This window comes from Rissa tridactyla, chromosome 4, assembly GCF_028500815.1.
Source record: "Rissa tridactyla isolate bRisTri1 chromosome 4, bRisTri1.patW.cur.20221130, whole genome shotgun sequence".
In the NCBI taxonomy this organism is placed as follows: Eukaryota; Metazoa; Chordata; class Aves; order Charadriiformes; family Laridae; genus Rissa; species Rissa tridactyla.
In genome coordinates, this window is record NC_071469.1 from 20,982,390 (window position 1) to 20,998,015 (window position 15,626).

General features: G+C 52.5%; 1 protein-coding gene across 5 annotated transcripts in view; it reads right to left on the reverse strand.

The window, feature by feature from the left end:
• Positions 1 to 566: 566 nt before the first annotated feature.
• Positions 567 to 15,626, reverse strand: part of LOC128908435 (USP6 N-terminal-like protein) — an 87,065-nt gene continuing 72,005 nt past the window's right edge. For all 5 annotated transcript variants that reach the window (XM_054198642.1, XM_054198645.1, XM_054198643.1 and 2 more), the window contains 8 exons: positions 13,522 to 13,631; positions 12,549 to 12,597; positions 10,973 to 11,093; positions 9,950 to 10,044; positions 8,282 to 8,347; positions 6,787 to 6,886; positions 5,393 to 5,545; positions 567 to 5,168 (listed from right to left, as the gene is read on the reverse strand). In XM_054198642.1, coding sequence (XP_054054617.1) covers positions 3,880 to 5,168; positions 5,393 to 5,545; positions 6,787 to 6,886; positions 8,282 to 8,347; positions 9,950 to 10,044; positions 10,973 to 11,093; positions 12,549 to 12,597; positions 13,522 to 13,631 — 1,983 coding nt within the window. In that variant the 3' untranslated portion in view covers positions 567 to 3,879. The remainder of the gene's footprint in view (positions 5,169 to 5,392; positions 5,546 to 6,786; positions 6,887 to 8,281; positions 8,348 to 9,949; positions 10,045 to 10,972; positions 11,094 to 12,548; positions 12,598 to 13,521; positions 13,632 to 15,626) is intronic.

The window sequence follows — 15,626 nt, forward strand, 5'->3', positions numbered from 1 at the left end:
CAAGCTCCAAACCCCACATCTTGGCCAGAAAAACCTAAAGCCTGCAGCATGGCTGCCGGCTACCAGCCGTGTGTGGGAAGGGATGTGCAGGGGCTGGGGGCAGGATGCTGCCTTTGGCTCAGGCGGCTGGGAGGAGACAGCCCTACGGAGAAAAGAGCAGTTTTCTTTTCACTGCTGCTGGGGATGCTGGATTTAACCCTGGTAGAAAAGCAGGGAGGAAGGCGGAGATGGAGCGGGTTGGACCCCTCCACAGCTGAAGCACACCTGGTGATGAACCAAGCTGAAAGCCAGCAGGAGAAGGCAACCCGTCCTGCTGCAGCATCTGGCACCGTAAGAAACCTCCTGGAGTCTGATTTTTATGCTAAACTTTTTTTTAACCATTATCATTACAACCATGTAAAACACAGCATCAAATACTCTGGACGCTCGGTTTGGGTCAGCATAAAAAGGAATGATTGACTTCCCCCCCCCCCCCCCCCCCCAAAAAAAAAACCAAAAACAAAAAACTGTCCCTACAAAAAGCCACAAAAACCCAAAATGAAACAAAAACCACAGACATAAAAATGTTTTTGTTTTTTTTTTTTTAAAGTAATAATTATAATACATTAGAAAGAGTCATGGAGGAAGCGTTCCACGCTGTAAACAAGAATAGCAATTAAAAAGAAAAGCAGATGGTAGCCAGGCTCTCAAAGTGCACGGCCGAGAGACCCTGACCTTGCTGGCCGTCCCACGCTGCAGCCGGTCCCCGTGGCTCCTGCTGCCACGCAAAGTGCTCAAATACAAACCAACGCCCCCCACCACCCCCCCCCAGCCCTGCATCGATGCTACGCGGGGGGCAGCGAGGCGGGAGCCATCCCGGGGCTGCGAGGGCAAGGACAGGGGGAGCTGCTTTCCTGAGTTTGCTCGTGGCAAGAGTGGCTTTTGCTACGGGGCTGAGGCCCTTGTAGAAGGCTGGGGCAGGGGCACAGGTGGCTTGGGCCATTTGTTTGTCCTGCTGAGCTGCCACCCTCACCCTTCTCCTTCCCTTGCTGTCCCCAGAGAAAAAGCTGAGGCTGGTCCGTGTCCTGCCCACCCCTGCTGCCACAGACCCACCATGGCCGCACCTTCACCTGCGGCAAGAGGCAGAGGAGAGAGGCTCGTCGTCTCTGGTAGGCTACGCTTTGATGTGCTGAAGTGAGAGCATCTCTCCAAGGAAAACACTGCATGTCGCCGGCTCCCAGCCAGCTCGGATGGGAGCTACTTTGCCCCAGGAACTCTTCCCAGATCTGCCAGCTTTCAGGGGCTGCAGGTTGGAGAAGAGCTGCTTAGGTGGCACAGTGAGGAGGTCAGAGGCCTTCCCAGCGAGAAGCACACTGGTGGGATGGGGGGAGCCTGCGTCTGCCTGGTCCAAAGGTTACCGACACCAGCTGGTGGCTTCCCCCAGGCTTGGAGATGACCGAGGACCTTGCTGCTCATTCCCATTAGGGCTTGGAGGGGAGGAAGCCCCCCACATTCTTGTATAACACCATGCACCACGCAATGGCTACTGTGCATTCGACAGCTCTCCAAGATTAGAGCAAACCACCTTTTAAAATGTGAATACTGCAAAACACCCCAGACACGTGCTGGGTGAGGAGCCTGGGCACATCCAATGTGACGTGCAAAGGCTGTGCGCCCAAAATGAGGGGAGAAAAGGTCAAAATGAGGGGGAAGAGGTCTCTGCCCTTGCACACATGAGCTGAATGCTCAGATGCGTTAGCTGGAGTCCTATGTGTGCTTCAAGAGGAGGACAGATCCCCCCCCCAAGCTACAGCAACGAAGCCAAGAGGTGATCACCAGCCCTCAGATGTGTCTCGTTGCCTCCCAGTGATCTCCAGGGCTGCTAGTGAAAGGCGATCGATACCTGTCCTGAAATAGTTCCCAGGTATTTTAACACACAAATAGGTTTAACTACTGCACGGTTACTGAAAAAAAGTACTCTAAATTAAAACCAATTCAAGCACCGTTGTCCTAGAAAGGACCTGTGGTGTCTCAAAACACAAATACTGAACATTCAACCAGCACTTCTCAAAGAGCAACTCTCGACTCCTCACAACACCCCTGCGAGGTAGCTAATAGGGTTATCCCTGCTTTGCAGAGGGAGAGAGGACGGGGAAAGTTGGAGACTGAGCAGAAGATGGGGGCCTCCGACCGAGCGGGGGTTGCAACATAAGCCGAGGGTGCTGTGGTCTGGCTGCCAACATCCGAAGATGGGGGTGCTCCCTTCAACGCTCTCCCTGCTGCTCACATAAACCACTACATGCACACAAAAAAATACACCCTCCCTGATAAACCCCATGAAGTAACTTAGTGGAAGTTTTCTGCTGGGCTTCCAGACTTAGGTATGTTACTGAAGCAGCCTGTGCGATAAAAAGCAGTTTTCAAAGTTGTCTTAGAACTTAAAGGAGCTTTTTGCCCAGGGTCTCCATTGAAGGGATGGCATCCCACCTGCGGTCCTACCTAAGGTGGCACCTGCAGCCACCCCTTCTGGACAGCAGAGTCTAATACAGCACATCTGGACTAGTTTATTTCCTGCTGCTTCCATTTATCTGCCTTCCTGATGAAGTCCCTTCACCTGTAGGGGTGAAGTAAATACTGGGAACAGGAGTCTGGACCAGCTCTTTCAATGGGACGACCTGTCCCCGGGCCCCCACGCACCTCCAGCCAACAGTTTGGGCTGTGCAGCAACAACACCCTGGGATGGGGAGGAGATGGACAGGCCACCGAGACTTGGTGCCTGAAAGGCAAGCAGGCACCCACTCCTCAGCAGTGCTCTGTCGTGACGTCGATGCTCTACAGCATCATCTTCCAAACCTCTCTGCCCAGGTTTCCGTCCTTAGTTGTTGCTTTCTAGGTGGGATAAACCAGAAAGGCTGAGATCGGGTTCCGGGCAATGTGCACCCCTTCCCCAACTCTTACGCTGTTTCCACCCTGACGCTTAACTTGCTTAAAAGCAGGCTTCAGCTTGAGCATCACGATCAGATGCCATCCCACCTCCAGCAGCTGGCTAGTGAAAGCTGAAGGCCTGCCAGGGCAGCAGCCCCTTTTCCTGTTCAGCCAACGGAAAGGCGGCGAGCCTGCTTGCCGCCCTGAACCTGCCGCGGGAAAGGCCAGCAGAAAGGCCCCTCAGCCCAAGAGACCTGTCTCAACCTTCATCCCTGTCCTCGTCACCTTGAAAACTTGGGAAAGAACCACCCTGCTGGCAGTTCGCTGGGGTCGCACCAAGGAGACCCCCCTCCCTGGGGACTCACCTGCTGTTAAACCTCCTCTCCGGGACACCATCCGCCGCTGGGGCGGGAGCTGGGGAGAGCCGGGCACCGCTCTGTGGAATTGCATAGAGTTGGCGGCGGGCTGCCCGCGCCCCCCGGCACCGCCTCAAAATGCTGCTGCCTACAACCGCGGGGCTGGGAAAAGAAATAAAAGATCTATTGCTACAAAGGGCCTTTGAAAGCGATGCTGTTGGCTGCGCCGATGGGGCATTTTAAAGAAAGCATTTCAGATTCCCGTGCCTTGCGCCCACTTCCACGGCCGGCAGGAGCTGAAGAAAACACGCAACACATTTCACCAGCGCCGCCTCTCCCCTGATGCGCCACGAGGCTCGGGGAGCTTCGATGAAACACAAAAACGAAAGCGATTTCCAATTCGTCCATAGGAAAGATGCAAACCCAATTTGCTGGTGCCTCCTGGCGCCGGCGGTCACTGCTCTGTCGCCTCACCGGGCGCTCGTACCAAAGCACAGCTGGACGATGGCTGCTGTGCTGTCACCTCGACACAGCCCTGCTGAAGGGGGAGGTCCCGAAAAATGGGATAAGGATGCTGCTCCAGCACCTGCTTCCTCTCCCTTGCCTCCCCCCATCCCCACTAAAACGTCACCGATTTGGGCAGCTTTGCCTGGGGAGGAGAGCCTGAAAGGAAACTGTTCTCCGAGCGGGATTTGGCAACCTGTGGTGGTAATTTTGGTTTGGGGCTCAGGGGGGGTCGTGGGGCTTTCAGTGCATTTAATGGTTTCTGGAAACTTTTTTGGGCATCTACCTCCTCTGGGTCCAGCGCAAGAGGCGGTGCCGTGGAGGCGGCAGGCAGGGGACGTCCAGTCTCCGGCAGAGGCAATGCCACCTGCTTTCTGTTTGAGAAGTCCTGCTCTGTCGCATGGGCCAGGTGGAGGGGAGTGGTGGTTTTGATCACGGTGTAGGGGCTGTTCCCCTCCACCGCGGCGGGGGACGGCGACGGCTGGGAGGGGCAGCCCTCGCCCAGCCCCGCTGCCTCCGACTCCCTGCCGGACAGGATGGGCACGCTGCCGCCGGCCAGCCCAGGTGCGGGCAGCGAGCCCAAGCCCTCCGACCAATGCACGGGGCCGGTGGGGCTCCCTGGCCCGTTCTGCTGCAGGCTGGCGAGCTCCCCCGTGGATGCAGCTTTGGATGCCAAGTGCTTCAAGTCCCTTTTGTTGAGCAGCGCCGCTCTGCAGCGTTCCTCGGCCACGTCCTCCCGCCGCTTGCTCTCGGGGGAGCCGTCATGCTGCGATGCACTGGAGAGCTGCTGCCAGCTGCCCGGCAGAGGAGGAGGGGGTGCATCGAGAGCTTTCTCTTCGCAGAGAGATGCTGCTTGTTCTCCCACAGGCAGGGCAGCAGGATTTGGCTGACATACTGCATGGTCTGTAGCAGAAAGCTCAGCGGTGCTTGAGTCAGGAGGACTTGGCGTGTTTTGGAGAGAGGAGTCCGAGGAGCCGTGCTTGGCCAGGGCCGGGGGGGAGACCGACTCGTGATCCACCATGGCATGGCTGGGAACGAGAAGAGGCTGCTCCGGAGGCAGGAGGTGATGATGGGCCTGCGTTTTGCTTGTCTTCAGAAGAAACGGCAGCTGCCCATCCTTGGTGGGCTCCACCTGACCCTCCTCTCCTGGCGGCCCCCCACCAGGAGGATGCAGGTGGAGGTCCGTCGCTTCAGCTGCTCCACCCTGGGGGGTGGGAGTCCTCGCCTCCACCACTGTTGTTCCTCCCAGCTCCCCGGGACCTCTGTGGGCATGGGGCTCCCTGTCCGGGGGGTGCTCGCCCACCTGGCCATTCTGGCCGTTGGCTGCCACATTGCCCTTCACGGCTACTGGGTTGAGGGAGAGCTCCAGGCCCAGGGGTTTCCGTGGGAACTCCTCAGGCTTTGCTACATTGGAAGCAGAGAAAACAAAATTAAAGCCAAACTGTGCATCAGTTCATTTTTGCATCCAGCACGCCCTGACCGTGGGGAAGGCAGATGCTGCACCCAGTGGGTGCCAGCCCTTCTGGGCTGCCCTGGCTTCCGACTATGCCAAAGGGATGCTCTGCTCCCAGGGGACATGGGCACCACCAGCCGTTCCCGGCGGGCTGCCCGCCTTCCCCTCTACCCACCTGGCGGGGGGAGGTCAAATTTCATCTTGCGCAGCTCGGTCATCGACACCTGCAGTTGCTCGATGACAGCATCGTCCTCGTACTGCAGGGAAGCAGCAATTTTCTCCTGCAGAAATTCCCGTAAATCTTCCAGCGTCATCTTCAGCAAGCGCTCTGGGGGACGGCAGAAAGGAGTAATGGCAGTGTCACAGCCAAATTGCAGGGTAGCACCCGCATGGGTTGCAATTGCTTTGGTTTCATCTGGGACTCTGCTGCTGTTCCCACTCCAGGGTGGGACAGCCTGAACGTTTTTGCCTCTCTCCCACCTTCCCACTGTTGCTCAGGGTTGTCGATATATTTACATATACGTGCCACCTCTGGGCAGTGGCTCAGCAATGGCAGGACGATGGTGGGGCTGGGACCTGTGCTGACCAGGATGCACGTTTTGGGCCATTTCTGGAAGTTCTCACCAATACCTCTAGGAGGAGGAAAAGCTCCATGAGATAGACCCCGAGCGTCAGACTGAACAGCCACTGCCGGCAGCCGCCACCGCCAGCCAGGGATGCCAAACTGCAGCAGCCAGCGGGCAGGGATGCAGAGAGGGATGCTGACCCATGCCAGGGATGCAGACAAGGATGGGATGCAGGCAGGAACGCTGATCCGCACCCCATTCCCCAAGGGAAAAGAGATGATTTCACAGTCAGGCTGAAATTTCTGCCTGCCTGACAGTTTCCCATCTTTGCAAACAAATGGGATACTCGAAGGTGTATTTCTGGATGGCCTGTTCTTCATTCAACTGAAGGAAGAGCAGGGTGGCTGTCTGCAGAAGCCAGCGCACACAGTCCCATAAATCCCACTGGCCCAAAGGTTCCCAGCATGGAATATCAGCATCACTCCCGTCCCAGATTAAAGACCTAACAGGGCAACAAATCAAGGCCACTAGCTTATGGGAGTGGAGGGGCTCGAAGTCCCAAAGATCTCGAGGTAGAAACATCACTGCCTTAATGTTATGTAAGAAAACCAGGTTTTGGTCATTTTAGAAGTATATTAATGGATTTATTTCTCCCTCTACAGCCTTTTCAGCTGAACTGCCACATGGAGCTTTGCAGACAGATGGGTTGCTGTCTGTATTGCCCCTAAAACCGTCTTGATAAAAGAGGTGGGGTGCAGCATGCAGAAAGAGGCAGATGGGAGCGTTTCAGGTGGGGTTTGCTGTGCGCCGAGTGCAGGATTTCAACCCTTGCATCATCTCATTTCCTCCCCGGAGCTTCAGCACAGGACTGTGCCTTTTGGGGCCAGCACGGGGCACCAAGCAGGCTGGTGGTGGCCAGCAAGGCTTTCCGGGTGGGCAGCACAAGGGTGGCCCAGCATGGTGTCACCTCTGCTATACGAGATGTGCTCTGCTGGGACCTTACTTTTGTGCAGTTTGAGGATGGTGTAAGCCATGGCCGTCAGCACCCGCTCTCCTTCTAGGATGTAGATATCCCACAGCCGCAAGGTGAGGGTGAAGGGGGTCTGTTTCCAACACACAAACGAAAAACCAGCTCGTTAGCACCACACTCGCTCGCACTGATTGATGGGGTGATGATACAGAGGTTAGTGGCATCACTATGTCCCCTCGCACCACAACACGCAACAGGGTGAGGCACTGGATGTCCAGGATTCATCTATAACACAAACCCCTGTTTTATCACCTATGGTTTTGCCTTAAACCCTTGGGTGACCAGGAAAGTACTTTAAAACCCAGTTGTGGATGCAGCAAAAGGAGAAACTTTCCACACAGACATACTAGCACGTGGATTCCCCTACGCTGGAGGGAGTATCATCATCTTTCAGCCTTGCAGGTGGGCTAAATCACTCCTGTATCCATCCAAATTGCCCAAACAGATGAAAGGCTCTTTATAGCATAGGTCTGAAGGCCCAACGGTGCTTCACTAAGCATTTTAAAAAATCACTCCTTTGGTGTCTAGGAAAGTGGTCTTCCTTATACACAGGCTTATTCCTGCCTGCTAGAAAAGCCTCTGCAAACAGGAGTGAACTGATATCCAAAATGATGGAGCAGCCCATCATCTCCCAGCAAAGATTTAAGGCATCTCATCAACACAGAAATTAATACTAGTTCTACTGTGACATTTATGTTCAAATTTAGGATGCTGCGCTTACTCTCTGGAGTTTGGCACGGCTGGCTGTTGCAACTCTTTTATCACACATTACTGCAGTTAAACGATTTTGCATTTTACACAGCTTTTAGTGACAGCCTGCAAAGCAGTGATTTCCCTCTCCAGGGAAAGAGGTCATCCGCTCTTTTATAGAAGGGGCAGCCGAAAACTGAGACCGGGGACACACAGATGTCCTACACATGAGCAAGTCTGGATCTTGCGATGAAGTGTGTAAGCACAACGCTGCCCCTAAAAATAAAGTAGTCTTGGCTCGGGACTGGCAAATTAGCTCCGGACAAATCAGGGTAATTTTCTCACACTTTCATGTGTCTCCAGTGCCGAGCCCGCTCCTTTGCCTGCAGCTGCTACAGTGCTATTTGTTCAGGTTGGTGCCTCCAGCTCTTCTCCCTACGTTGTTTCCAGAGCCAAAGTGAGTTAATTGCCTTTGCAGCACTGCCAGTGGGCAAGAGAAAGATCTCTCCTGACTTTGAAGCTTTACCCTGCTGCTGCTGCTGAGCCATCTCCCAGCGACCGCTCGTGATGAGGCAGCAGGAATTGGCTTGTCATCAATGACACGCAGTTATTTTTAGCTTCTCCCTTATTAACTTTTTTGCCTTATGAGAGCGTGCATAACATCCCATCTTATAAAACGTTAACTGCTTCTTCAAATTATGGTACTTTTTAAAAAAACAGGCGGATTAACTACGCATGCAAGCAGCAGAGCAGCAAACAATCTGCAGAGCATCCTCACCCGGTCAATGAAACACTGCAGGAACCACTTGGTTGTGTAAATCCCCGTAGTCATCTGCTCCTTGTCCTAGGAGGAGACAGCAGAGAGAGACAGGAATTTCACCAAGCTGGCTGCTGGAGGTTCAAGCAACTCTTAGGGGTTTTGGGGAGGTTGGTTGGTTGGTTTATTCATGCTGGGATCTGAATGCAGGATCTGGCTGCGGTTTGTCTCCCAACAAAGCCCTTGCTTTAAATATCAATGTTGAAGACCTTCTTCGGCCCTTTGCGCAAGATATTCATTGAACCTGATTCTCAATGCGACCAGATTTCAGCCACAACTTTGGAGAGGGATTTCTAGAAGCTTTTCTGGCCTAATATCTGCTCCAGGGATTTACAAAAGCCTTCCAGGAACCCAAACCATGCACTACTTGCAGACTACCGTTTTTGTTTCCATAGCAATTCCCATGTGAACCTCTCAGAGCAACACAAAAATGATAAATCCCAAGTATCCCACAGGTAAATCCAGACCTGCACAGTCAAGCCTGCTTTGCTAGCACTACCTCATTCGCCTGGCACGGCTGCTGCAGGAGCAGGATGGCCTGACAGGCTAAGCAAAACTCTTAGAAACCTCACCAACATCACCTCAGTCTACCACTTTTCCATCCCTGTCTGGCACCTGGCACAGCGCTCGCACACAGCTTCCGTTTTCCTGGCAGGGATGGGGAAGAGAAAGAAGCGCATGGGATTAAGGGCCAGCTCCAGTCTTTGCTTTCGGCTGGCGCTGGGCACCTGCAAGCCTGGGGAGAGAGCCTTTGGGAGCCTGGAGACACCAGCAGCTTTCAGAGACTTATTCCCATCCTCCCCACCCAGGTTTCCCCACCCTCATGACTACAATTACATGAAAACCTGTCCTTGCTCTGTTTCACTTATATGGCCAGGGCTGGCTCATTTGCAGCACGGAGCAAGAGCTGTTGCAGATGATGGCAATATAAACAGCTTTTCCTGGAGCCGGGCCAAGGATCCCCTTTGGGAGCGTAAGAAACCTTCAGGAGTCTGGCCACTGAATACCAACTGTCTACAGTAAATGCGAGGGGGAACAAGGGGGAAAAAAAAAAGGGAGCAGGTGTTGTAAAACAGTCGCCTAGACGTTAGACTGCAGTCGATGTGTCCTGCAGATGCTCCTCCAGCCACCAAATGGGCTTGTGCCATCTGCTAGAGAAAAAAACAACTGGATATGCCCAAGCAACAAACCACACGGCAAATCTTACATGCCTCCCGTCTTCAAGCAACAGCAAAGCCGTTAAATGCAAGCACTTGGGGCTAATAATCCAGCGCGGCATCATCACCCTTCAGGCTTTGCAGCTGGTGTAAGAACACAGCCCAGCCTCGCTGCTGTACGCAACAGGTCCTTTTGCTGCAGGCTCCGTGAGCACTCCTGCCTGGCTATCCTCAGGAAGCCTTCAGATTTTAGCAGTTCCTACACTAACGATGACCAGCAAGCAAATGATAACCACTTGCCTCAGCGAGATTCAGGCACACCATTTAAGAAACGCTTGCCTCTTTGCGGCTGAAGCAGTCCTACACAGTTAGAAATACATTCAGTTGTGCCTCTGTTTGGCAGAACATTACACTAATTGCTTTAGCATTAAAACGTGATATTAGTATGGGGAGACTGATAGCAAAGAGATACCATGTGCTTCTTCAGTTTGGGAAAGAGTTTGCTTAGAATCTGCTCGTGGTGAGCTTGAAATCTCTGCAGCTTCGGGAATCCAGGAATGAAAAAACCTTAACAAGAAAAGATGAGAGAAATAAAAAATAATCAGAAAAGCTCTGGAGCAGCCATGGGGGCAGCCTGATTTTCTAGAAACTCCTCCCCTGCGTTGCCTGTTGAAGTTGGCTGCACCATGGCATGTCCAGCTACCTCCCACGGCATCCCTCCCAGAGCCTGCCCTTCACCCCATCTACACGATCAGCTCAGCACCAACCCCGGATGGTCCTTCTCACCACCGCCCCACAGAGCAGACCCACTCACCTCCCAGCCGGAGGCTTGGCTTGGCCAAGACCTCTCTGAACACATCTCGGTGCTCACCAAGGTTCAGAGGAAAGCTGAAGATATTTGAACACCACAACCTCGTGCAGCACCCCACAGTCTAGCAGGACGTGCATTTAAGACTGACTGGAGTTATCAAGCCAAAAGGCTTAGCCCTCTGCTCATAAAATAACCCCCTGTGCATAGATTACTGCTCACCACAAGTAAGGAGAAAGGATCTTTAACGTGTCTGAAGTAAAATAATACAGCACATTTAGTGGAATTACATCTTCATAAAAGCACAAGGGCCCATAGCTCGTGGCATGCTAAAAACAGGGCATTACATGATGCTCTTGGATGTACTTCTGTGAGACTTCTTAAAAACTCACAACCTTGAGTTAATTGATTGCCAAGGGCAAGGCACTCCATAGGGAAGATAGCACCTCTGTGGAAGTGTTAATTACTGAGTGCTAAAGCTCAGTGCCGATAAACCACATTTTTCTCTGATGAACTTGCCTGCCTCCAAGAGCGAAGTTCAGCTCCATGGTCAGGTTGCGTCAGCACATAATTAAGCCTTACCTGCTCTAAGCAAGTATGCGAGGAGAAACGATGCTCTACAGAGTAACCTAAACAGCCTTCCCTCCCGTCGCAAGAGGCCCCAACCGCATTACACCCCAGCCTTACCGTGCATGGCATGCCGCTGGTTGGTCAGCAGCTGCGCCAGTGCCCAAAATGCATCCTCTTCATTTAAGTACATCAGGAGGATGGCTGCGATCTGGCTCATGCCTTGGCAGTAGCTCACTTCCTGCAAAAGCCAAGAGGGGTACACACGCTGTCAACGCCGTCAGACCCCACCATGATGCTAAACCTGCAGAAGCAGGTGAGGCTGCCTGTACTTCCCTCTCCTCTTTCAAGGACTGTCCCGTTTCAAGGTCTTTATCACTTATGTCCAAATTCACAGCTCCCATATGTCTACAGCACCTACCATGCCACTAACTCACACAGTGGTTTGGGTTGGAAGGAACCTTTGACGATCACCTCATCCAACCCCCCTGTCATGGGCAGAGACATCTTGCAGTAGATCGGCTTGCTCAAAGCCCCATCCAACCTGGCCTTGAACACTTACAATGATGGGGCCTCCACAGCTTCTCTGGGCAACTTGTTCCTCACCACCATCATTGCGAAAAATGTCTTCCTTATGTCCAATCTAAACCTACCTTCTTTCAGTTTAAAACTGTTGCCCCTTGTCCTGTCACTACAGGCCATGGTAAAAAGTCTGTCTTCCTTGTAAGCCCCCTTTATATATAGAAAGGCCACAATAAGGTGTCCCCAGAGCCTTCTGTTCTCCAGGCTGAACATCCCCAACTCTCAGCCTTTCTTCATGGGAGAGGTGTTCTGGCCCTCTGACCATTTTCATGGCCCTCCTCTAGCAGGTCCTTCAGCAGGAGATGACGGGCTTGCAGGCAATGCCACCCACCACGCTGCTCCACCCACTAGCCCTGCTCAAGCCTGGAGGGCGACGGACAGAAACCCCAACATATGAGGTGCCTGCAGCTACTTCAAGGAATAGGGTATGGGATGATAAATAGCATGTGGTTCTGATACTGGTTTGGATTCCTTCAGCCACATGAGCACTGAAGTAATTAAAGACTAAATAAATCTGGTAAGCATTTATCTGGTATGAGGGAAGGCAGGGTCTTTGTTTCCTTGACTATTCTCCCTGAGCATCTTCTGTGCCTTCTGGGTTATCTGTCCCCTCCTGGAGATGCAGGCAGTAGGTTCAGCTGCTAATTTAGGCTTATTCTGCCTGTGCCCTTCAACTAAAAATGACAGGTTTGCTGTAGTAAATCAGTGTTTTCAACAAGGATGCCATTCAGTGTATGACAAGAAGTCAGGAAGATGACAGACCTTCAGCCAGGAGCCTAGTCTTGCTGGAAAGCCAAAGGGCAATCCTTTGTTCTTTGCTGATACTTGCCCAAATCGCATCTGCCAGATGTCATTTACCAGGTGATAAAATGAACAAGGGAATGAAACAACTGTGCAAAGAGTCTTGTGCTGCCTCTGCGGGTCTTGCAGCTGTCTGTACAAACCAGTATTAGGACTTAAAATTGGAATTACCACTGGCTAAATATGTGTGTGTGTATATACACATACATGCACACACATATATAAATATATATAAAGCTTTTTAAAAAACTTTATGTAGAGAGATATATAAGCACAACACCATTCACTTTAACTGGACTAACTTACTACTTACGGTGTTATAAACCGAGTATGCTGACAGGACATGGAAGAGTGCCTGTTGCCTGGGAAGAAAGAAAGATATTAAAACACCTGAGTGTGAGGTCTCCAGCTTCGTGTGCACACCAACGCGTACGCACAGAGAGCAAAGGCTCTGAAAACACCCAGCCAGCTGGTACTTATGCCTTTTGCAAGGAGCAGGGCTCACAGAACCAGAAAGCACCTTGATGGGCACATGGGATGGAACCTCCTCCTTCCGGGGGGTGTCAGTCAGCATTGGCCGTGCAGAGCGCGGCTGAACCAGCCTGCTCCATCTGCAGGTCTCCTGGAGAGACATGCACGTACCCACACAAGCCAACACACCTCCTCTTCAAGTTTGGAGCGGTGGTGGGTTTTTAATAGACTTGCAACCACCCAGGCATCAAGTGTTATACATGTTTGGGGAAAGCACTGCCATCATTTTATTAGTAGGTCCCTTCCTCCCTTCCCTCCTTCCTAAAGGAGTCATGACCATACAGATATGCAGTGCATGCTTCCTTGCAGACTGTACGTCTGCGTAGGGCAGCCAGGTGTGACTCAACCAAGTGACAAAGCCACTCTGTTAAACCTCTCCAACTCCATCTGTTGTGGAGGCCACGTACGCCCCATCCCACCCAGCTCCCGACAGACCCAGCCCATCATCCCAGCTGTCCCAAACCAAGCCCTCTGCGACTGCAACCGTGGGGGACAAGGCACCGCAACACACTGATGCCTGGCTCAAGAACTGGGGCTGAATGCAGTCCAGTGTGGACCTGTCCAAAGAGAGAATCAACAGCCCCACATCTGTGGGTGGTACCATGTGCCGATGGTTTGTGGAGCAGGCAGAGATGGATTTGCTCTCCTGTGGGCTGCTCTGAGCCAGGGGGCTGGTGGCCACCCCATCCAGCTCATCCCACGCACACCCACTCCCACCGATGCCCGTACAGCCACGCGAAGCCTCGCGTACTCACTTCACTCCATAGCGATCCCGAAACATGATGTGGTTTCGGAAGGTGCGGTTAACGTCCAAATCTATCTGCTTGATTTCCGATGAAAAGCTCTTTGCTTGCTCTTTCATTTGCTGGAAGGGAGAGGGGCAGACAAGAGGAAGGAGTCAGACACCATCTCAGCCCATACCTCTCTCCAGGCAGCGAGAAGGCACACTCCCTACAGCAGGAGCAGCGGCTTGTGAGCTGCACAGAGGTATCGCAGAGTGACTCGGGGACACCGCCGTCTTGCAGTGAGCAACCATCTGCAGCCTGGAGGTGAATCCCCAGCCCCTCACTGGTGCCTCGCCCCTGTTGGTGCTTAAGGATACACTTCTGTAACCAACACACAGACATACGCACCGAGTCTCTGAGCTTTTCAGAGGCTCAGTCATAATAAAGTCCAAACTGTACAATGGACTCTATGAAGCAGCCTCCTACTACTACTTCCATTGCAGAAGACGTTTAAGGAGTTTCCACTAGAAAAGCAGTTCTGGGGTATTCACCTGTAGTGGTGCAAATTTTAGGGACTTCGCAGAGTCCAGAACAGAAGCTAAACTCAAACCCAAGAATTGCAGAATCACAGAATGGCAGGGGTTGGAAGGCACCTCTGGAGATCATCTAGTCCAACCCCCCTGCCAGAGCAGGGTCACCCAGAGCAGGTTGCACAGGAACGTGTCCAGGCGGATTTTGGATGTCTCCAGAGTTGGAGACTCCACCACCTCTCTGGGCAGCCTGTTCCAGTGCTCTGCCACCCTCAAAGGAAAGAAGTTCCTCCTCATGTTTAGGTGGAACTTCCTGTGCTCAAGTTTGTGCCCATTACCTCTTGTCCTGTTGCCCCCATGTTCCTCCTACGCTGGCTAATCATTTAAGGCAGCATCACACAGATAAAGGAAGGAAATTCAAACCAAAGCTAAGCCCACCTCAACCAATTGCACCCTCAGAGACCCAAGCTCAAGATGCTCCTTGGACTCCCACTGCAGTCCCACTCAGAACCCACTGTTCAGCCCTGTGCACACAGCCAAGGACCATTATGCTATAGCCAAGCACCTCATCTCACAGCCTTTACATACCACTGGTGATCATGCAATTGCCCTCCTTCTTTAATATATGCAGGGCTAATTGCATTAATGAAATACATTTTGTGGCTGTCTTCAGGCAGCCTGAGGTCCACTGTCAGGTTAAGGGCAGCGGAGATGAGAAGCAAGCCCAGCTTGCCTGGAGCTGAGGGTCAGGAACCCTCCTTGCTCACCACAGGGGATAGTAAATAGCACATCTGCACAGATACTTAATCATCTGCTCCAGCAGCTGCCATCCTACAAATGCTTGCCAGCCTCATACAAGGTGCCTCCAGGCTGCTGTTGACCTCCTGAGGTGGCCACATCAGCTCTGGGGAACATCAAAAGGTCATTAGCACCCAGATGTGTCCAGCAAAGCCAACACTCGGGACAGGCACAGCATCTCGGGAATATTAACTCCAACCTTGAAAGCAGCTGTACGGAGAAGCAACACTGCAGGGGCAATTTTGAATCATTGCCTGCACAAGGCAAGGGAGGATAAAAGCGACAATGGAACAAAGATCTGCTGAACAATATCATTTCCCTGCTGTAAATTCTGTGCTCTCTGCATCCTACAGCTCCTTGCCCTCTGTAAAGCAGGCAGACTACCTGAGACAAGATGACTATTCATATGCACTGGGTCACTTCAGTTCAAACTTCCCTGCTAAAGGCCCTCTTGTTTTCCCTGCCAGAACAACACAGAAACCTCCCAAAGACTACAAAAAACCCTACTTTGGGGTTTTTTTAAAATCACTGCATCTGAATAGCATGCAGGTTGCACAGCACTTTGTCACCTCCATGCACCCAGGAGGCTTTATTAATTCTGCAGATGGTAAACAAGAAGCCCAGGATGGGTTGTTCTCCTTTTTTCCCTTGTTTAAGTAACCTGGGGCTCCACAGACGCTCAGCTGAGCTCATTAGCACCACGAGCCCTGCAAGCCCATGGCACAGCAGAGGCTGGGAAGCTGGAGAGACCTTTTACAAAGCAGCCAGACTGTCCCAGAGACCTTTTGCAAAGCAGCAGGTAAAAGC